Here is a 22,288-nt window from a genome sequence, read left to right as displayed (position 1 = left end):
CTGCCCCCGGAAAAGCCGCTCCTCAGCCATCAGGCAGGGATGGAGTTCGGGGGCCGCACGGGGTCTGAACCGACAGCCACTCCCCGCGGTCCCCGCGCTGATACCCACTGCAAACGCCCCGATGCTGGCCCACAGGAGACCGAGTGGGCACCGAGGCCCAAGTCCAGGACTCAGGGGCGGTGCCCACGACAGCAGTCCAAAAAGGGAGAAACATCTGTGAAGGGGTTTCGCGTAAACACTTGGAGGTTCGTGGCGGGCCGAAGACAGGTTTCCACAGACGGAGAGGTGGACGCTGAGTTTCACCGACACACATGCAGGGTCCCCCACGCGATTTCCAAGGGGCTTCCACCCGCAGCTCCGGAGCACCGGCAGCCGCGTGCCGGGAGCCGAGTCCCCTGAGTGCGCACGGACGCTGCCGGGGGGGAAGGGGGGGAGAAAAGGTCCCCCCCGGGGTGGGGGGGCGAACATATACACACAGGAACCTCTACTGCAAACAGTGTTCTCTGGGGGGCCGGGCGGGAGGACACCCAGCGACAAAAGTTGTTTTAGAGGCCATGGAAACATCCGGAAACACCCCCCCCCCCCCGTACCCATGTGGCCTCTGACTCGGAGGCTGTCGGAAGCAGCGATGTGGCAACAGAAGGCGAGCGTTTCGGACAAAGTCTCCCGTGTGGGGCCTCGAGTTTGCGGGCGTGGCTCCGGAGAGGAGCCGGGCAGCGTCTTCCTGCTGACCCTCCCGGACGGATGGACAGATGGACAGGCCGGCCTGCGCTCTCTGGCCCCTCTGGCCTCAGCGTGGAGCCGCCTCCGCCCTACACCGTGTGGGCAGGGACACCGTGCGCACGACGGGCTCACGAAGCGGATCCGTGGACAGCCACACGGACGGGAAAGGAGGCGGCCGTCCTGTGGACGCGGAGTCGCGTGGACCCACTCAGGGCCCCCGGGGGCCCGAAGACCTCGGGCTGCGCTGTGTCCGGCGGCCCCGGCGGCCGCCCCCTTCGCAGCTGGGTTTGGTCCGAGAGCGGAACAAACCGGACGGGCACCGACGCCACCACGGACGGGAAAGCGATGCGCGACGAAAGCAAAACAGCCCGACGTCCGTTCGAACGTGGCCGCCTGGGGGGCAGACGGGTAGAGCTCCGTGACCAGGAGCCGACAGTCTGCCGAAGACCTGTCCTAAAACTTAAATAATAGATTTTGTACACAGTCCACGAGGGATTCTGGCAAGACATTCACGTGCCTCTTTACACTTAAATAACCTGTCTGCCCACCCTCCACCCCCTTGTCACAGAGTCACTCGGCAGCTCTGAGAGGCCCATGCGGTGGCCCCGGCCCTGCGGACTCGGGGAGCACCCCCCGAGGGCCTCTGGATGCGGGGGCGGTGGGTCCACACTCAGGGCCGTGTCCTCTGCACCTTCCCACCCGGAGAGGGGCAGGCAGGGGACCCGGGCCTGCGGTGCCGGGTGCTTCCCTCCTCGCGGCAACGCCGCTCCTCCCCAGGGGTCTGCGGGGCGCGGCCGCCCCCCGGGGGCTCCTGGCAGTGCAGGTCCGTCCCGCGCACACGCCCCGCGCCCCGCCCCGCCCCGCCCCGCAGCAGGTGGGCGCAGGAGGCCGGCGGGCCGGTCACGCCCGCAGCGGGAAGGTGGCCACGGAGCTGGTGTTGCTCTCCGCGGAGCCCCTCTCCTTGGAGCCCGCGTAGGCGCCGATGAAGGACCCGTCCTCGCTGAACAGGCGGTGGTCCCCGTCCCCGTACTGCACCAGGCTGTCCGCGCTCTCCGTGGCCTGCGTGTCCCGGTGCAGGGACCGGGGGCTCCCGCGCAGCGGCTTCTCGTCGCTGTCACTGGAAGACAAGAGACGTGTGTGGGGGGACGTGCCCTGAGCTGCCAGCGGGGTGCTGGCGCCTCTCCCGGCGTGCAGGGCGCTCGGGCCGACCCTGGGGACGGAGGAACCCGCCCCGAGGGACGCTCCCACACCCACACGCACGCCTCCAAAGTCACGGCCGACCCGCGTCCCTCCGAGTGACCCAGACCTGTGCCCCGTCCTCCCAGCGCCCCTGCCGTCCCCACAACAGGGAGCCTCTGGGCTCCCCCTCGGCCTTCCCGACCCTCGGGGCCCGGGTCGCCAGCCCCTCCCCGGACCACTCTCCTGTTCCGGTTCCTCAGCCGAACTCTGCCCCTCCTAACCAGAGAGGTTCCTTAAATACAGTCTATAAGCTCGGTTTGCTGGATAAAAGGGGCGGCTGGCGTTCCAGGCCGTGAGCGCCGCAGGGGCCCCGTGCTGACGGTCTGGGCTCTGCTCCTCGGGAGAAGCCACTCGGGGCGGGTGAGGCGCCTGGGACCCGGCGTGGCCTCGTCCCGCCGCGCAGGGGCAGTGAGCCCACCCGCCGCGCAGGGGCAGTGAGCCCACCCGCCGTGCAGGGGCAGTGGGACCACCCGCCGCGCAGGGGCAGTGAGACCACCCGCCGCGCAGGGGCAGACCCAGTGAAACACGGCTACAGAACCGGAAAAGGGGGGAGTTTAGAAAAATGCAACAAGCACGCAACCAGCACTGGGTGACACGTGGCATGTGGTGGCCCCTCAGGCCGCAGCGTGGACGCCGGGCTCAGGGCTCTGCGCCCCCCCCCCCGTCACACGGGACTCGCCGTCACCAGGAAGCGCGTGCAGAGGTGGCCTGTGCCCCGTGCGAGCCGGCCGGTGCCCACGCTGGGGCCCTGCAGTGCCGTCTGTGTGCCCCCCTCCCAGCCGGTCACTGCAGGGACCACCACCGCCAGAGCCAGGTGAGCTGGACACACAACCGGCAGGAGTGTGACACGGGCCATCCTGCTGGGGACGGTCACTGGCCCCGGAACGGGGTGCTGTGTCACAGCGACAGAAACCCGGGCGGCGGCTCTGGCGGGGGCTGGGCGGTGGTGGCTGGTGAGGAGCCACTCCCAGGGCTGGGACGCGGCCCCCAGGACAACGGTCTCCTGGGGGGACCTTCCCGGGCGGCACTCGGGGTCAGGGAAGAGCATGAGGAAGGCGCTGACCTATCTGAGGGCTCGGGGGTTGGGGGGTGGGCGGCGACCTCACCCAGTGATGACCCCCGGGCTGTGACCCCTTGCCAGCAGGCGGCCGCGCGCTCACCTGTAGTCGCCGAAGGTCTCGTCCTTCCCCGACTGCACCTCCGGGTCCGGGTGCAGGTCTTCCTTCTCCTTCACTGCGGGGAGGGGAGAGGAGGCATGTACTCAACCTACGGACCTGCCGGCCATGCCGCGGCCCTCCCTGGGGACGGTGGGCCTACCCCTCCCTGGCTCGAGCAGCCGGGGGCCCTGCCGGCCGGGCTACCGCCCGCCAGTCACCCCTCACAGGAAAGGAGGGTTTCCCGGGGGCTCCCCCTCTCCGGGATCCCAGTTCCCGCGCATCGAGGACCCCCACTAAACTAAACGTGGGGAGCAGTTTACGCAGCGCCCTGTGCCTGCAGGGCGCACCACAGAGCCGGGGTCCCCCAGCCGCCCCAAAGTGTGGGGTGCGGACCTCCGTCCCCTCCAAGGGCATCGTGGGAAGAGGCTCCCTTAGAACTCGGGGAGGGCCGCGCCGCACAGCGACGGGGCGAGCCCCCAAAGGCAGCTCGGGGGCGGGGGGTGGGTCTCCGTGAAGCTTCCAACCAATCGTCCCTTTCACGCGCTCGCCCCTGAGAATCTGTGCACGACGGCTCAGTCTCCACAGGGAGGCAGCGGGATGTGCCACTGCCCATGTCTTCCGTGTATTTTTACCAAAATGTGGAAGTTAAGCTCGTTTGTTCGCTCGACACGCACGGTGGGCTGCCGATAACCGCGCCGCCCGGGGGCCTGGCAGAGCGCGGCGCTACCTGAGTACTTCCCGCCGCGGTTCCTCCTCACGAAGCAGACGGTCAGCAGGACGAGCGTGAGGGCGGCCACGGCGCACATCAGCCCGATGAACCAGCCCTGCGTGGCGATGTCCGCGTACAGGCCCGCGTGCTCTGCCGCACAGAGAAGGCACCCCCTGAGCGCTCGCGTCCCCGGCCCCGGGGACGACTAAACGTCATCTCTCAACACACAAACGGGCGTCAGCATTGGGCCCTCCCTCGAGGGACCCCGGAGGAGGGGGGGGGCCCGAGGACAGGGAGGGGAGCCTGGACCAACGCTCGGCGGGGACCGAGCAAGGGCCTCTCGGGTCACGTCTGAGTCTGAGAACGGAAACCAGAGAGGACAGGGCAGGCGGTCAAGTTCAACACACACAACAGAAGTGCAAGCAGGAGCTGCCGGGGTTACAGAGGCCACCGCGGCCGCTCTGGGCGTCCTGGTGCGCGTGGTGGTTTTTCTGTTTAGCTTTTGCTACCGGCAGGGTTAGTGCACAGGAGACAGCTGTAGGCGGCTACGGCGACAGAGCAGTGAAGGAAGGAGGGCCCGGGCAGCGTGTTTCGCTGGGGTTTTTGGAAATGCCGAGCCAAAACAAATCGAGGCCGCTTTTCTCTGCTGACACACTGCGTGTCGTTGCCTGTGACACGGGGAGTGGGGACAAGCGCGCCCTGCGCTCTCGGGACACCGGGGGACCGGCTAGGGCTGCCCCACACGACCCCACTCCTCACCTCTCCCTCTCGCCTCAACCACATCCTCGAAAATGCTATTGTTATCCACCCAGGTCTTAGTCAGCAGGCGCACCGCGGGCTCAGCTCCGGGCGCAGGGAGGGCCTCCAGCGGGGGGCCCTGCTGAGTGGCATTGACTCCTGCTGCCGTCGGCCCGGCCCCTTTGCCTGAGGAACGCACACAGTGGGAGCACAGAGGCCGTGAGCACGGGAAAGCAGGAAAGTCTCGCGAGACGATCAGGGCCGTGCGTGGCCCTGGGTCCTCAGACAGCCCCTGAGCGGTCAGGAGGTCAGTCCCGTCAGCGTGTCAGGGTTTCCTTCCTAACTCACTGGCACTCGGCAAGGGCAGTGAATGGGACTCACTCACGCCCCCCGGAGGACATGCAGGCGGGTGGATCGGCCTGCAGGTCGGCCCGGCCACGTGGGGGGGGCGGTGCAGGACCCAGAGCAGATGTCAGAGCCCTGGGCACTGTCATCCCGTGTCACTCAGACGTGGACAAACCTAGCGGGGGACTGAGCGAGGCCACCGAGGGCCCGCCGAACCCCGGGCCACTCTTTTGGCTCTCCCCCACCCCCCGGGCATGGTGGTGTGGGTCAGGGCACGGTCATGTGTCAAGTGCGGGGCATTCGCAGGCCCCTGAGCTGCACCGAGGGCAGACTGGCAGGTGCAGGGGAGGGACCCCGCGGAGGTTGGGGAGCGTTCTGAGAAGCGGCCCTCTCCGAAACACGCGAGCATGCCGACGTGTTCCCAGAAGAAGTCATAGTTGCCGATAAAAATGGGAGTCAAGGGAAATTAAGAGAGACCCTTAGTGCGTGATCTTGCAACAAGACACCTAAAATACTTTCTTAGACACATCGCTAGGAATGAACTGAACAGAGTAAATGGAAACCAGGACACGTTGATCTACACGGAGGGCAGAGCCACCCCTCATGCGGGGAGCCCCAGGGGCTACGGAGCTGTTTTCAGTGGGGAGCCGTGTCGTGTGCTACATTCTAGGCTGGAGCCCGAAGGCAGGGTCTCTGGTCACACCGATCAGAGAGACCCTGCCCTCCAGAAGTGCCTGCAGAAGGCCCCGTGGCCGAGGAAAGCCGCATAGGGCCGGTTACATTAGCATTAGCTGAGCAGAGCCGTGGAGACCCCGCGCCGCTGGGAGGGAAGGCGGTGAGGGCTGCCTCGGGCGGCAGAAACGTTAGTGGGATGTTAAGTGGCGTGAGCTGTTGGAAACTAGAGCGAAGCGAGCGTTTCATTCAAACCAGCAGACAGAAGAGCACCCAACTCACTCCCGCCCTGGTCTCCCCCTTCGGCCGTGCGCCCGAGAGCCCGAGCGTGACAACCAGGAGATGACCAGAGAAAAGGCTTGCAGCCCCCTTCTCCAAGGACAGGCCCCTCTCCCACTCCCCACTTCCCGCCTCCCGCTTCCCCACCACAAACACCCCCAGCCGGTCAGCCGGGGGCTCCCACAAGCCCCCCCCTCCCCGTCCTCCGATGAGTCTCCCTCTCTCGCTCTCCTCTCTCGTTTCTCCTCCCATGTGCTCCTGACACTAAGGAACGCCCAGCGGCTACACCCCAGCATGCCTGCTGGAGGAAAGTCCTGGGGAGGATCGTGGTTCTGAGTTGGAGAAAAAGTCGGAGATTAAACTGGACAAACTGCGTGGATGAAGGCGGACTTGTTGGCCATTTTCACGTCGGATGCTCGGGGCCAACCGCTGGGCGGGAAACGAGCCGACCCGGGAGCCGGGTGGCGGGCCGGCCGCCCGGGCAGAGGCCGAGCTTCGGAGAGGAGACGCTTCCGGAAGGAGAGCGTCCTCCTTGGGGCCTTACGGACAGCCGCGCGGCCGGCCGGCCCTGTCTCAGGGAAGTGAACGGCAGCTGCTGGCCGGGCCTGCGGAGGCCAGCCTAGACGGCCGTGGCGTGCAAACCCACCACTTCACACACGGTGGAAACTAACTCTGTGTCCAGCGGCCGGGCAGACTGAGGTCGGGCCACCCCCAACTCACACCCCGCCCGCGCCCCGGGGACTCACCGCCGGCCCCCAGCGTGGCGGTCTCCTCCGTGACGGCCTTGCCGCAGCCCCGGGCCGTGCAGGCCCGCAGGTAGAGCTTGTACTTGGTGCTGGTTTGCAGGCCCGACAGGCGCCAGCGGGGCGGGGCCAGAGCGGTGAGGTTGACGGCGTGCAGCTCCCCCGATCTCCTCCGTGTCGTTGACTGAGGGACAGAGCACAGGGCCCGCCCGGCTCAGTCCTGGGTGCTCAGACCGCCCACCCACCCAAGTCAGCGCCCGTGGTGTGCCGGGCCCCGGGGCCTCCGCAGCTGTGGGCTCTGGCTGACTGCACGAGGCTGAATCACAGCTGTGCCTGGGGAGACCCCGCCCGGCAGGAAGGGGCCCCGGGCCTGGATCTGCACCGGCCAGTGGCTCAGGGTCTCGGCAAATGACCAGTGAACACGGTCTCTGGCGCCCCCTAGGGGGCTGCTTTCACTAAAACAGAGGGGGCAGACCTTCCGGAAAAGCACTGGACTGTGAATCTATCGACCCTGGGGGCCACGCGGCCTCTACGTAGCTACTGCCCTCGGACTCTGTAGTGAGACACAGCTGTGGACAGACAGCTGTGCGTGGGCACGGCTGTGTGCCCAGAAAACTGTCCATGAAACAGGCAGGGGGCTGCTCCCCCTCCGGCCGGGGGCACGGAGCCCAGGCCACACCCCGCCCCCCACCGAGGCTCCGGCAGAGCAAGCCCACGCCCAGCACACCGGACGTGCCCACGGGTCCCCCCCAGCCCCCACGCACTCGTCTGGTACTGCAGCAGGAAGCCGACCAGGTGGCCGTTCAGCTTCTCGGGCAGCCCCCAGGCCACCGTGGCCGCGTCCCTGTCGACCTTGACGACCTTCAGGAACGCCGGCTGCTCGGGAACTGGAAGACACAAGACCGAGGGCAGACGCTCCCCACTGGGGCCGTTTCCACGGCCAACGCCCGAAGCCCCCGCGGCTGTGGCTCTCCGTGGGGGCCCAGACACCGACTCACTCACGGGACCCACACGGCCGCCCGGGCCCTCCCCTCCCCCAGCCGGCCCTGCTCCACACGGGCCCCTCACCTCCCTCCGGCGTCTGGAAGGTGTAGGGCTCGCTCTCGGGCCCGGCGCCCTTGGAGTTGTAGGCCAGGACGGTGAGGCGGAACTCGCTGAAGGCGTCCAGCGCGGGCAGCATGCCGGAGCCCCGCGGGCCGGGGAGCCGCAGCGAGCGCGCCTCCCTGGGCAGCGGCCGGCCGTCCAGCAGGCTCCTGGTCTTCCACCAGGTGATCTGCAAGGAAGGCGGGGCGGTTACCGGGCCAGCCACAGCGCCCGGGGCTCTTCCCGGCTGCTTCCGGAAGCAGTGCTTCCCTAGGTGTTCAGGGTTCTAAAGCTTCCCTTAAGATACGATGATTGATTTTAGAGAAGGAAGAGGAGAGAGAGAGACACATCGCTGTGAAAGAGAGACACTGACTGGTCAGCCCTGACCAGGGATCGAACCCGCAAACTTTCGGTCTCCGGCACAAGGTGCCAACCCCCTGACCCTAACCCTAACCCAACCCCCCCCCCCGCCCCGCCCCTGCCAAGGCCCAGAAGCGTGCTCGCGGCGCCGCCGCAGGGGGAGGGGAGGGAGCTGGGGCACAGACCTGGTATCCCCTCAGCTGCCCGTGCACTCTGTCCTTGGGCACCGAGGACCAGGTGACTCGGACCAGCGTGCTGTTCACGACCTCCACCCCCTGGACCTCCGGGGCCGCGTCGGGATCTGCGGGGCAGGAGAGGGTGGCGGTCAGCTCCCGGTCACTGCCAGCCTGGCCCTCTTCGGGGGCTGGCTGGTCACGTGGCCACGGAGAGGCATCACCGTGGAGCCAGGTCCCCCAAGGGGCGTTCTGGCCCACGGGGGTTTCTCGGAGAAGGGGGCCCCCTCCACCCTGCGGACTGAACCTCCACGGCACGCACCTACTCTGCGCCAGAGGAGCTGGACACAGCGTGGACGGGGCGCAACCCACGCGAGGGCCACCGAGCCCCCGACCCCGCAGGGCTGCAGCGTCACTTACAGTCCTCTCCCGAGTACAGGGTCACGGGTCGCGGCTCGGGCCCGGCGCCCAGGCGGTTGACGGCTTGCACCTGCACGTCGTAGGGTGCGTAGACCGCCGGCGTCATCACCCGCAGGCTGTGCTCCCGGACTGTCTCCTCCTGCCACTCAGCGGGCGCACCCTGGGGCCGCCAGGCCACGCGGTACTCCAGACCCGGGCCATTCTGCTCCAGGGGCTTCAGGGGCTGGAAGGGGGCAGGACGCGTCAGAGACGGACACGCCGCTGGGTCGGGGCGGCGCCGAGGCTAAAGGGATGGACCGCCTCTCGGGGGGCTGGTCCCCTCTTCCCCCGGGGACAGGTTGAGCCTGTCTGTCCTTCCATCGGTGAGACGGCCCGTCCCTCACCCCGTCCCCCCTCAGAACGGCTGTTTCCATGCCTGGATGCCGGCCGTGGGGTCAGGTCTCGCTTTTCATGAGGAAGAATCTACTGACACATTCCACACAGGTGCCAGCCTGCATCTCCCCTTTCCACTGCCGCACACCGGCCCTGGGGGACGTGGCCGTGGGTCCCGTGGCCGTGGGTCCCATGGCCGTGAGCCGGCTCTCCCCTGGCCTTTCACCAGAACCCTCTCCTCCCCCGACCCCAGCCTTCCGCACCTTCTTCCCAAGAGGAAATCGGAGACTAATCACCGTTTCTAGCGACTGTGCAGGCTTGTGCCTGAGGGCACAGAAGAGGCGGACCCCCCCCCCCGTCAGTAGTAGAACCGTGTCCCGGCTCCCGGCTGCTCTGTTACTGTGGCTTTACGACCCTCCCCCCCCCCAGAACAGACTTCGTTTGCTGCACAGGGATGTCTGGCGGTGGCATTTCCAGCACGGGACAGCGGTTACTTGTGTGTGTGTGCCTTTAACTGAGCCACACTTTACACCACCAAACACCGCCGTGACCCAGACCACCCTGCTCACTTTGCAAACATGGGAATGTGCCTTTGAGTGGATCAGTTGTGCAAAACACACTGAGGGGTGACTTCGGTCCCAGACTGCAGGGCTCGCTCCCACAACCGGTGGCCATGTCCGGCCCCGTGAGTGACTCGAGAGTGTTGTCACACACGCTCTGCTCCTGCGGAATCTGCCATTTCTCGGCTCCGTCTGATTTACCGAAGCGCTGACCGGAGGCGCTGCTTGGAATGGTGTTGAAAACGTAGCGTTGTACCAGCGAAATAACTTCAAGTCCACATTTATCCCAAAGGGAATGCTTCCGTGAGCGAGCAGAACAAAAAAAAAAAAAAAGCAAAGCAAAGCAAAACCCCGAGAGGCCCCACAGCCGTGGGTCACACCTGGGTCCGTCCATGGGGAGGTCTCACTGCCCTGGGGTACAGACGCCCCCGGGGCCCGGAGACTCCAGCCCCATGCTGCCCTCCACAGCCACACTGTCCTCGGCCCCAGCGCGGCCCCTGGGCACGCGAGCCTTACTCAGCTTGCACACTTGCCAGCGAGCCTTGGCTGGCCTTGGCCGGAGCTCTCTGGCAAACCTGAAAAGGAACCGCGCCGCATCGGGAACACTTTGAAGAAAGACCGGACCGGGTCGGCCGCCGGCCTTCTTGGCGCGTGAACCCGAGGAGACGGCAGCAGCGACACTCTGCGTGTGGTTTCAGGCGATGGCCCACAGAGCCTCGGCGAACTCCCCAGCAGGCCGCAAACAGGGTCAGGGGGCCAGGGGCCCCCCTTTTTCATTTAAAGAGAAAAGCCTGTTTCATAACCTTTAACAGGGACTCAGGGAGTGTCCTGAGCCCAAAGACGCCCGTGTCCAAGTGCAACTGGTGTGGTGACGGGAAGACAGGCCACCTGCCGGGGCGCCCATCGCTGACCAGAGCAGAGACGGTGCCGGCCCTGTCCTGCGCCGGCCGGCCCGGGGTTCGGTGTACGTGTGCGGAAGGGCAGGGCTGCAGGTGGTGGTGGCCGCTACTTGGGAGCCATTCTCCGGGTGTCCGTCACGTTTAACAGACCGCACACAGAACGGAAGGGCAAGGTTAAGGTTTTCAGTGCTGGTCGAACGGGAGAAAACCCAGAACACTGGCTGTGGAAGTGTCAGGGAGCGGACACCTTCCGCCACGGAGTACAATTGAACCAGTCTAAATCCTCTTTCTGTTGGTGCCACTGTGAGCCTCGATGATCTCACAACACCGGCACCCCAACAACCGCAACACGTGCAAACGAAATGTGGTTATAAAGTGTAACAGTGCCATATGGAAGGTCGTACCCCCTTTCTCTTAAAGATACTGTCCTATCATCATGCTTGGCAAACGGATCCAAAAGAGAAAGAAAAGAAAAACACATGTGACTGGTGTAGCTCAGTGGGTTGGGCACTGTCCTGCAAATCAAAAGAAAAACACAAAGAAAAACAGGGAAGAATACGCACCTCCCACTTTATAATCATTTCCTTGGGCTGAGAGGCTTGGACCCTGATGTTCTGTGGATTCTTGTCCGGAGCTGGAAAATTAGAAGCATCGACGTTACTTTTCCCACCGTGTGGTCCACACGCAGGTCACCCCACGGACCCGGCCTCGAGAAAGACGCTTCAGTAACTCTGAGTGTGCACTAGCTTCTGTCAGGCTCGGTCCCGAGAAGATGAGAGTGAGCGCCCCTGAGCTATAATAATTCACGTGGAGCGCTGTGTGAGGGTCAGGAGCAAGTGCAACGGTGTGAGGGAGTGTGTACACAACTACGGCCGTACGTTTTACACCGTGGGTGTGCACTGCGAAACGACCCCCACGAGACGAGCCAGCGCACCAGCCCCTCGCGTCGGGCAGCTCTGGAATGTTCTATGCACACGAGTGAAGGGGTATTCCTGAAGTCTCGTGGACGATGGTAGATGGTTTGCTCGCGCCTGTCTCCACTTTAAACCTGCTCTTTAAATCTAAGGCGTGACTTTTAAAACCATCGTCCTGTGTTTCAGAAGAGGATGCGTTTTCACCTGAACCTGCTTCACTTTCTCTACCACAGTTGTCTTTAGGGGTTCACGTCGTGAGTCCCCGCCCATCAGCCGACGGACGAGACTACACGCCGGGTTCTCACACCCGCAGCCGGGAGCGGCCGGCACCGTGTCCCGGACATACCCACTGAGACCCGTCTATTTCGTGGGAACGGGCTGAGCAGGAAGGTCAGCACCAAGGTTGACTGAGATTCGGATCACACACGGATCCGATTCGGTTCAGACTCCTGCTCGCTTTTTCTCAGTCAAAGGGAGCAACCGACATCCAGCGGATGAGCTTCAGCCGGGAGAACGGCCCCTGTCACAGCCCCACCCACGACCGGGCCCTCTCAGCCACACACACACCTGAGCACCGCCATCCCTGGGGTCTCAGTGCGAGAGAGGGGTATGCCCTGGGAGTGTAGGGAGTGGCCGAGAGACCAAAAATGAGCTGGGTGCTCGACATTAATGACGCTTGCAACACGCTGGAAATTCACCGAGCTGCCTCCTCCGCGTCCAGGGTTTATCCCAGAAAGTGGACCCCTGTCTCTCTCTCTCTCTCACTCTCTCTCTCTCTCTCCAGCCAGAACTCACTTTCTATCTGATTCCAACCTGACCTTCAGCCACCAGAGGTCGCTCTGAGGAACATTCACTCCGGCCCTGCCTGCTGATCCCTGCTCTGGGCCCAGCGCCTGCCTAATTCTTAACGGCCCCGGGAGGACTTGAAGATGCTGTTCATTCGCACAACGTCTCGAGCGCTGCATGGGGGAAACCCGACGTCCTAGACCGGTTCTTTGCAAAGACAGGGTCGAGGACGGGCAAGGCTAGCACCCGGGCTGGACGCCGGGCGGGACAGCCTGCGACCCACCTGCCGGCGGCGTCTCGTGGTGGTCGGAGGGCCTGCTGGGGCGGCTCCTGCCCACTTCGTTCACGGCGACGACCCTGAACCGGTACCTCACGTAGGGGGCCAGCCAGAGCAGGGCCGAGGTTCCCTCCCCGCGGACCGTGGTCAGCGCCGCCCACCTGCCGGGCGCCTCCCTGTCTCCTTCGAACTCCACGATGTACTCTGTGGGGGGGGGAGACCGGGGCGGGCGGGCGCGCTCACATTACCAGGGACTTGGACACAGTGCGGAACGTCTCCGAGGCTGTTTGAGGAGGGAGACCCTCTGCCCACGGGCCCCCATCCCTACCGGTGACGTTGCTGTTGTGGTCGTCCCCCGCATCCCACGCCAGCCGCACGCTGCGGTTCTGCCGCTCCGACAGGCGCAGGTTCTCCGGGGGGTCTGGGACGTCTGGGGGCAGACAAGGGGTGAGACCCGCAGGCGGCGGCCTCGAGTGCCGACCTCGCCTGGGGCCACGGCCAGCCGCCTCCTCCCTGGGCCAGGTCCCCTCCGGGCCAGGTCACAGACGGCGCACCAATCAGGGAGGGGAGCTGCATTCAGGGAGGGGAGCTGCCGGGGGCCCACGGGTGGTCCCCGAGCTTCCCCCACGGGTGGACTCGGGCAGCTGCCCGCCCGCATAGTCAGGGTGCGCCCGCGTTCCAATCAGCGTTGTCACTGGAGAACTGAGTGGCAGGTGTCACCTTGCAGAGGACTTGCGGCCCTCTCAGAAGGGTGGGCACCCTTCTGGAGTCCTGGGGGCTCAGCCCTGCCCCCGGGTCATGGCACATCCATGAGGCCCAGCCCCCACACTAGCCCCTCCTCTGCCCACCGGGAGGGGCAGCCCGCAGCCCAGGGCCCGGCCGTCTTGGCCGGCAGCACCGCCTGCCTGCCTCCCAGTGGGCTGGCACTGGTCCCGTGGAGGGACAGGAAATTAGCATTCGTTAGCTTCTTCCAAGGGGGGAGAACGTGGGGTCACTGCTTAACCGAGAAGCTCAAACCAGTAACACATGTGCAGCAGGGGCTCAAACAGTCATTGCCTGAACTTGACCGCCAGCGGAGGAGGAAAGGACAGGCTCCCCACGGGCGGGGCGGCTCACCGAGGACCGTCACGTGGGTTCTGTCGGCCACGCTGTCCAGAGCGGTGCGGGCTGTGCAAGCATACACACCCTGGTCCTCCGGCGTGACGTTGGAGAGGGTCAGCCGGGCCCCGTCGAGGACCACCCTGCAGGGCGAGGGGGGTGCGTGACGAGGAGGAAACGGCCCAGGCCACGGAGGCGACCCTGTCACAGCTGCGTCCCCCCGCGGAAAACCAGCCCCGCCTCACGCACGTTTCACGGGGGGACGCCGTGCGGCTGGATGCCGGGGTAGAACTGTCACTCACGCAGGCACGTGTCTGCACAGCCGTGCAAGGGAACGGCTCTGTTCTGCTTCTCACGGCCAAGCCCACCCTGGGCTCGGTGACGGCCCACCTGCCCAGGTGTGCCCCGGGGGCGCCGGCCCTCCCACAGCTGCCACGGGCCTGGACCACACCCACCACCCAGGACACTGAGACAGGCGGTCGCTCCCAGCCCTGCAGAGCCAGCGCGCCCCGGGCAGATGGGACGGCCCCTGTCTGGACCAGTTTCCCCCTCCGCCGCCCTCCGCGCCCAAGCAGGCCGCAGGCTGGTGTCTGAACGCCAGGGGCGTGCCAGCCCGCTCTCTGCAGGGCCCCCGCAGGGCGCGTCGGCCCCGCCTTCTGTTGCGGCCAGTTTGCCACCGAGTTTGCAACGGAGCTCGCTACGAGAACAACTTGCATGTAAATCGTAGCGTCTCCCACCGCTGTGTGCCGTTAGCGTGACTCTTCGAGTCTCTTTACATCTGAAATGCACGCCCAGCAGTGAGCCGCTCAGTTCAGACACACGACGCCATCCGTGTGGACAGAGAACCCTCGGTAACGCGGGGTTTTGCTGCGAGACCCCCGCGAGCCGCGGAGAAGACTGGGTGGGGAAACCGCCCCCCGATGTCCTACCGGTGAGGGGAGACAGCGGGGCCCCCGGGCCCCACACCGGTGGCCGCAGGGGCTGCCCATGACCCCCACCCCTGTACTCCCCAGTCAGGGCTCTGCCCTCCAGTTCCGCGTGGGGGAGCTCCGGCGTGAACTCGCTTCCAGGTCACGCGATCCCTGTGCCCACCTGGCGCACCGCACACGGCGACCCATCTGAACAGGCCGCCTTCCTGGGAGAAGGGCTGCACGCCCACCGCCTGCCCAGGCAGGGCTCCGCCCCCACCCCCCGCAGGGCTCCGCCCCCACCCCCGGCAGGGCTCCGCCCCCGGACTCCGGGAGGGCTCCGCCCCCACCCCAGCTCAGACAAGCGCAGGAGGGAGGAGCATCGCCCTTCGAGCTTCCCAATGCACCTCGGGCATTCAGCGATGGGGGGTGGGGGTGGCCACCTCCCCGCAACGCCCTTCACATCGTCTGGTGCCACTCAGCACCCGCCCGCCCCCGCTCTCCTCCCCACACTCCCTCTGTGTTTCTGCTGCGCCCGTGCACAAGGGCGGGAAGGCACCAGCGCCTGCCAGCAGGACCGGTGTGTCCAGCGGGACTGGCCCACACCAGGCTCAGGTCCTGCCGGCGAGACCAACTGGGTGGGCGATGGGGCGAAGGGAGAGGGGCGCCGTCCCCTCGGGCTGGGGAAGCGCAGCGGGGACTGGGGCAGCCGTGAAAAACCGCCCTGGTTGGTTTGCGCACGCCGGCAGCGCCCCCGAGGCCGGGTCCCGAGAACCCAGAGTTCCAGGGAGCGGCTCCTTGGGGCTCATCTCCACGGTTCTGTGACCCTGTGGCCGGAACGAGACTCGGGCACCCGCAGCGACTTCTGTGCGCTGCGAACGGGACGGTCCACGTGACACAGAAAGTCGGTCACGGAAACTGGGTGAACCCGGGGGGGTCGGGGGGTGAGGTAGGACCCGTCTGCCCTCGAGGGCTGCCTCAGGCCCCTCCGCGCCCGAGCCCGTCCCCGCGCGTGCTCGCCATCACACCTGTCCGCGCGCCAGCCCCGCCCGCCAACCCCGCCCACCTGCCGTCCTCCGTGCCGTTGGTCGGCAGCGCGTCCCCGTCTTTGCTCCAGGCCAGCGTCAGACTGGGCGCCAGGTGCGGGTCGCAGCGGCTCTCGCAGCGCAGCTCCAGCGTGCGTGACCGGTGCACGCGCGGGTTCTCAGGGGAGACCCGGACGGTGGTGGCCTCTGTGTTAACGGAACAAGCACACGGGTCAGAATGTGCATCCGCGCTTCCACCCGCCACGGCGCCGGCGGGACAGCTCCATCTCAGCGGTGCCGCACTGCAGTGTCCGAACACCACGGGTCAGCTCTGCTCTCGTCCATCCGGGCCGGGAAGCGGGCAAAGGCCAGGTGCGGAGTGAACCCACGTGCAAAGTGAACACCAAAGTCAGGGAGACCCCCGCTTCCCCGGCTCCGGGAGGCGGAGCAAACAGACGCCGCTTGGGGACAGAAAGGGCCTCGCTTCTCCCGCCGGGGCTCGGGCCTGGGTCCCCTGGGCCTGTCCCGCTGCACTGATGCATGCATACAGCAGGTACTCCGGGCACGCTGGTGGGTTTTCTCGTTGAACGAGTTAGAGGGAGCGATGTTCGGGAGTCAGTCCGTGGGAGAGAGGTGACGGGATGGAAAAGCACAGACGGCAGTTGGGGAGCAGTCACAGAAAGCAAAGGACAGCACCGGGAACGCAGTCAGTGACGTGGTGACAGCCCCAGGCGGTGCTGGGTGGGGGCTGGGAACGCCGGGGGCACCTGACTTACGACGCGCACGGCCATGTGGCCGCTGTGCCGCCCCCGGAGCTGGTACGATACTGAGTGGGAACTCTAGTTAGAAAGGAAGACAAGTGCAGGAGAAGGGGAGTGAGTGTAGGTGCAGGCCAAGGACATCGGCCGTGAACTGGTCACCGTGGAGGCTGGGTAGGGGTGAGCAGGACTACACTACACATCCTGAACTCTTCTGAGCAAATTTAAAATGTCAGGTAAACGGCTTGAACCATCTTTCTTTCATGTAAACCACGGGGAGCCACACCCTGAAGCTCAAACACGGGCACCGTGGCTTTCCTGGACGGTGTCCGCTTCCTTCGGACAGTTTCAAAGCGCAGAACCCTGCTCTGGGAGGCCACAGGGAAGGGATGAGACCTGGCCCCGGAGGCTGACCTGCCCCCCACAGCTCTGACCCCGCCCCCCCAGCTCTGTCCTGGCTGTCACCTACGGAACTGACTACGAGGGAAGTGGGGACAATTCGGTTACTTGGAAGCCCGGGCCCAGAATGCAGAGACTGTCGGATTGCATTGACTCTCGGTGAGTTACTGAACACCCTCCTCCTACATCGAAGTTCAAAGTCAGAGCCATCTGACAGTGACAGCTGCTCCCCAACGGCGCCTTCTCTGCTCACTGGGGCCCTGCTGAGACGGTCACACTGTGACATCCCACGATCCTGACGGCTCTGTGAACCCCGGTGCGCCCGCTTTGTGGAGAAAACAACTGAAGGGTAGCTGGCACCGGAGCTTCCTGCCGGCGAGCGGCTGCGAGAGGACTCGAACCCCAACCTGCGGGAGACCAACGCTCAGGCCTGCAACCACTGTGCTGCGTCGCCCCCTGTCCGGCCCCGTCCTTGACGCGCCTCCTCTGTGTGCAAGCCGGGCACCTCAGCCCCGCACAGGTGTGGCCCCTGCACTCCCTGACACGTACGTAAGACAGACATCAGGCCGGACCAGACTGGCATTCTTGGACGGGACCGTCTCCCTGACAGGCTGTGGTGGGAGGTCCCCCTGGGCCAGCGCTGGGGGCGGTGGGGGGGGCCACTGGGCAGGAAGGGTCCTGGGAAGTCCAGGCTCCACCCTCTCGGACTTTGAACCTGGCTGACTAGCGCCCCCTGCATGTAGTCCGGCTTCGTGACCTCGAAAGGGCATTTCGTAAAAGTGCACGGGACGGTGAGAATGCAGACAGACACAGAGCGAAGGGGACACGGCAAGAGGACACTTAAATAAAAATGGGGTCCGTGGGGCGTGCGGGCTGGGGGTGCGGTCCATGGGGGTGCCCTCCGGGCCGAGGGCAGAGAAAGAAACAGCCAGGGGAACCCAGGTGAGGCGCAGAGAAGAAATCGAACAGGAGGAGGAGGGAGGGAGGGAGGAAGTGTGTGCCGTGGGGGGTGGGGGACAGAGACATGACGAGGTGTCAGGGAGCACAGGCGACAAACGGATGCGTGCCCTGTGACACGTCCCCAAGGCATGTCCTCCCCAGGCGGGGGTGACACCCTTCCCTTCTCCAAATTTTCCTGCAAGATTTTAAAATCGGAACATTGGGGAGGCCCCAGGGACGCTCCACGGTGCCCCAGGACTCGGGCAGACGGGAAGCACCGGGCTGCCTCCGACTCAGACCCAGGACCAGCCCCCCGCCCGCCCGCCGGCCCGTCTCAGGGAGCTGCGCTCGCTAAGGTCACTCCTGGTGTGTTAGCTCAGCGTCGGGAACTCGTGGCAGTGGGCCGAGTGGGTCACGGACCTAAAGCAGAGTCACGGAAACACCAGAACGGGACGGGCCGGATATCTCCCATCACCCGGAGCACACCTCGCCCCCCTTGGCCCCCACACCGGCTCGCAGCCTCCGCCTGCGGACCACCAGGGGCCCTGTGCTCCCGCGGGGCCGTCTGGACAGAACTCGGTCCAGGGCTCTGCAGAGCTGCGGACAGGTATGAGCCAGCCTCGCACCCCCACCGCCTTCAGGGGGACAACGAAGATGAACCGGACCCCAGGGAGAAGTCTCGCACAGCGAGGGCGGCGTGAACGCACCTCGGACGTCCAGGCTGGCCGTGACCGCCGTCTTGCCTTTGGCGTTCTCCACCCAGCAGGTGTAGGAGCCGGCGTCCTCCTCGGTGGCCCCGCTGATGCGCAGGGTGCCGTTGTCATAGACGTGGTGCCGCGGCCCCGCCACGGGCCGGAGCTCCTCCACCCTCAGCCTGCGGACGGGGAGGCAACACGGGCCGTGAGGGCGGGCCACACGCCCAGGCCACGCACGCGTGCCCCTCCTCCGGGGCCTTGGCCGGCCCTCTGCGATGCTGCCACGGGTCACAGGGGACCATCTGCTCCGCCCCACCGGAGGGGACCTGGAGGACCAGGGTCCGCCCCTCCCCGACAGCAGTGCGGCGCGCGTCTGGGTGCAGAGCACAACTGTGCGTCTTTCCCGGCTCTCGGGTGCGGGCTCCTCCGCTCGGGTGGGCCAGGGCGCACTGTGCCGGAAAGGGAGGCCTTGAACATGGTCCTGACCCCTCGGCACCCCCTGCTGTGCTGGAGGGGCCATGACCCCTGGAGACCTCGCAGGCCCGGAGTCTGTCCCGCCCCGTTCTGGGTTCTGCCGACCCCTGTGCACCCCAGGTGCTTCCCCTGTGTTCACCCCACTTCCAGGCGTTTGCGGCCACAGCCTGGACGAGTCCCGGGGGGCGGCCTCGGAGCTCAAATTTCACACGGCTCCTGCCATCCCCACGGGATTTCCCAGGGCGCCAACAAGCCCAGTAATCAAGAATGACACTATTTTAATGGCGGGGGGGGGGGGGGGGGGTGTCTTATTTATTTACTCATTAGGAAGTAAAGCCCAAAAGAGTCCAAAAGACAGCCTGACTCGGCCCAGCCCAGGAAGCCTGCCCGCAGCCGCCGCCTCCGCACACCCGCCCCCGCACACCCGCCCCCGGAAGGAGAGAGGGAGTCCCCGGTGTTTCACCGCTGCAGGTCGGCCCCAGGGTGGGACACCCAGTGTGGGTGGAGGGTCTTGGCCGGTCTGGGTCGGAGGAGCGTGGGCCCCATGGCAGCACGTGGGGTGGTCTCGCCCCTCAGGCCGGGCCATCGGCGGTGAGGCGGGTCACCCACGCACCCGCTGCGACACTGCGGGCGGATCGCTCAGCCTCTAAAGGCCTCAGTGACTTCCAGACGGCGTTTAAAAACCAGAACCAACGCAGTAAAACTCCATGGGAGCGACATCCCCGCAGGTTACAGGGAGACAGGCTCCGCCCCCGCACATGAGTGCCCGCCCCTCAGAGCCGCGGGAACCACCGAGGAGCACGTGAACCCCCATGCGTGTCTCCTGAAGCCGCAGACACACCAGGCCCACCGAACAGGGCCTGTCACGCCATCCACACGATTCAGTGCAAAGCACGTGCTGGAGAAGTTTTGCACGCGTGTTTGGCACAAGACGCGGGCTCAGGTAATCATTGCCACGTTCTCCAAACCAAGTCAGCGAGGACCGCTCGACCTTGGACGCACCCGGAGGGAAACACCGCGCTATCTTTACGCCCGTTCCCGTAACCTCTTCAGTCCTCGGCTTCCCTGCGCGGGCAGAAACGGCTCTCCGCATTTCCCGTGTGGGCGCACCCCCCAGGGGTGGCCCCGGCCTCCGGGGAGGCGGATGTGACCCCGTTTCTCCGAGGAGGCACCGGGGACGGCACAGCAAGACGGAAACAGGCGGCCCTCGGGGGGCGCACGGAGGGGCCCAGGAAGCCCCGCGCTGACTGCTCTGGGGGGTGAGGGGGGTGGGCGTGTGCCCGCTTACCAGGACACCACCGCCTGCGGCGAGGCGAAGAAGTCGCAGAGCAGGGACACGCTGGACCCGGCCACGGCGGCGTAGGCTTCTCCGTCGTCGGTTTGTATCAGCGGAGGGATATCTGTGTGAAAATCGAGGGGAGAAATAACACGTGCAGATCGGCACGCTCTTCCTGCAGCCACGTTCGTGCTGCGGGGACGGAAAGCCGCCGAGCGCTCCCGGCTGCTCTGCAGCGCGTCCGAACGCAGCGCGCGCCGGGAAAGTCGGGTTGGGGCGCCAGGTCCGGGGCCTGAACGTGAGATGAACGGTGGGGGAGGGGGGCCCTGCTTCCCCCCCGGGTTCGTGGGTCAAGGACTCAGAGTGCGGCCCAGTGCGGCCTGCACCCCGCCCCCCGGGCCGCGGCGGGAGGGCGGGAGGAGGGCCTGCCCCAGACGCTCACCGACGACGTCCACGTTGGCGGTGGCCAGGATGGTGCCGTGCGCGTTGGTGGCCTCGCACTGGTACACGGCGGAGTGGTTGGGCTGCAGGTTGGCGAAGCTCACCTCCCCGGGAAGACGACGTCGCCCGCGAACGGGTTTTCTGCGGGAGGTTCACGGGCGTCGGTTCGATTTAAACACAGTTTTTAAAAAGGACCCAAAACATTTCAAGACCGCTGGTTAAACGCGCCCCACGGGATTTGCATTTGAAGAGCAGTTCAGGGTGACTCGTATGTAGTTAGTTCACTGCGTCGAATTCTTTAGCGTCTCCTAACGTCCACTGTGACTGTATTCTGCCGTCTCAGCGTCCCGCACGTTGGCGCCGGTGACCCAAGCCCCCAGCACCTCAGCTCCCTGCCTCTGCACCCCCACGCCCAGCGGGAGGCCGCGGTAAGCCCCACTCTGAACCGGAGGCCCCACCCCTGGTTGGAGCAGGTCCACCCAGCACAGGGCCGCTGGCCACCCCCTGGCTGCTGTTCCCCTCTTCCCCTCCTGCGGTGCTTCCCCCTGACCCGCAGCAGGCCTGCAGGGTCCGGTCGGCTGTCTGACCACTTGGGGGCGTAGCTCTCAGATTTCACTGACCCTCCTCCAGGGCTCAGAACACAGGCCCAGCTGCCCGCTTTGTGGCAACGATCCCACCTCCCTCCCGACCCAAGCGCAATTCTGGGAATGTGTTCTGGAAGCAGCAGCATGTGACACTCCTGGTGCGTTTGTTAGGGACCAAAGACAGCTGTGGAGGTGACACAGGTGGTGATGTCTCGGAACCCGCGGGCTCGGCACTGACACGGCCACGGTGTCGGCGAGCAGACGGTGTCGGCGAGGGCGGGTGACCCAGCCCGGCCTGGAGTCTGGCACCGCGCCTGCGGCCCTGGCTGTGACGGCGCACACCAGCTGCACGGAGGAACACGCCTTAGCTGGGGTGTCGGGTGAGGGGCAAAGATGCTAAGATTTTAGCTTCAATGACGTTGCAAGGTCACCAGTCAGCCTGTTTTCGTGCATCTCGCTGTGTCTCCGTCACAGGAAACAGTGCTGACGCTAAGTCCTGGGTTGCAGGAACCCTGACTGCTACGCGTCTGAGTGGAACGTTTTCCTCGTGCGGCTCTTCCCCTCCGAAAAGCAGGGAAGGAATGCGTTACACTGGACTTTGGGCTCCGTGGGGCCCAGGCCCTGTCTGTGGGCTGCACACCGTGTCCCCAGCACACAGACGGCCGCTGTCACAGAGGGGCAGCCAGCCAGAACTTCAGGGTGCCTGGGGAACATGGACGCTGGGTGCGTCTTACTCCCAGGAGGGCCCTGCAGGAAGCAGAAGGACAGCCCCCGGAGGTCATCCACACTCGCATCGTGACAACTTGTGAACGTGTCACTGGACTCGGCCGAAGGGACTTTACAGATGGGACACGGGTGAAGGACTGTGGCACGGGGAGACTTTCTGGGGTCGCCCAGTCACCCAGGCCGGCCCAGTGCAAGCCCCAGGCTCCTGGGAGTCAGGGCGCCTCTCCCGGCGGTGACGGGCCAGGGGAGAGATGGCACCCCGGGAGAAAGTCACAGAGCAGAGGGCGCAGTGTGGCGGGATCTGAAGATGGAGGGAGCCAGGACCCAGGAGCCAGGACCCAGGAGTGGGCCTCCTCCCGCAGGTGAGGGCACAGGAAAGGGGTTCTCTCCCTCCAGGACCCCGCAGAAACCTCTGGCACCTCCCCAGAAAGGGGTGCCACACCGCTGACTCCTGGACTTGGCCCGGGGCAGCTGGGCCGCAGGGCTGACAGATGATGGACGCACCTGGGTGCATTC

The 22,288-nt window shown here is 65.8% G+C and overlaps 1 protein-coding gene across 1 annotated transcript in view; it reads right to left on the bottom strand.

The window, feature by feature from the left end:
* Positions 1-1,588: 1,588 nt before the first annotated feature.
* Positions 1,589-22,288, bottom strand: part of CHL1 (cell adhesion molecule L1 like) — a 46,902-nt gene continuing 26,202 nt past the window's right edge. The window contains 19 exon segments of the mRNA XM_028518556.2: positions 1,589-1,840; positions 3,123-3,195; positions 3,847-3,978; positions 4,588-4,752; positions 6,609-6,768; positions 6,770-6,789; positions 7,370-7,492; positions 7,674-7,878; positions 8,234-8,349; positions 8,642-8,864; positions 11,036-11,106; positions 12,456-12,653; positions 12,778-12,879; positions 13,566-13,690; positions 15,522-15,687; positions 18,284-18,450; positions 20,034-20,145; positions 20,464-20,571; positions 20,574-20,603. Of these exon segments, the coding sequence (XP_028374357.2) occupies positions 1,624-1,840; positions 3,123-3,195; positions 3,847-3,978; positions 4,588-4,752; positions 6,609-6,768; positions 6,770-6,789; positions 7,370-7,492; positions 7,674-7,878; positions 8,234-8,349; positions 8,642-8,864; positions 11,036-11,106; positions 12,456-12,653; positions 12,778-12,879; positions 13,566-13,690; positions 15,522-15,687; positions 18,284-18,450; positions 20,034-20,145; positions 20,464-20,571; positions 20,574-20,603 (2,513 nt within the window). The 3' untranslated portion in view covers positions 1,589-1,623.

This window comes from Phyllostomus discolor, chromosome 7, assembly GCF_004126475.2.
Source record: "Phyllostomus discolor isolate MPI-MPIP mPhyDis1 chromosome 7, mPhyDis1.pri.v3, whole genome shotgun sequence".
Taxonomy (NCBI): domain Eukaryota; kingdom Metazoa; phylum Chordata; class Mammalia; order Chiroptera; family Phyllostomidae; genus Phyllostomus; species Phyllostomus discolor.
This window is presented reverse-complemented; position numbering and strand designations above follow the sequence as displayed.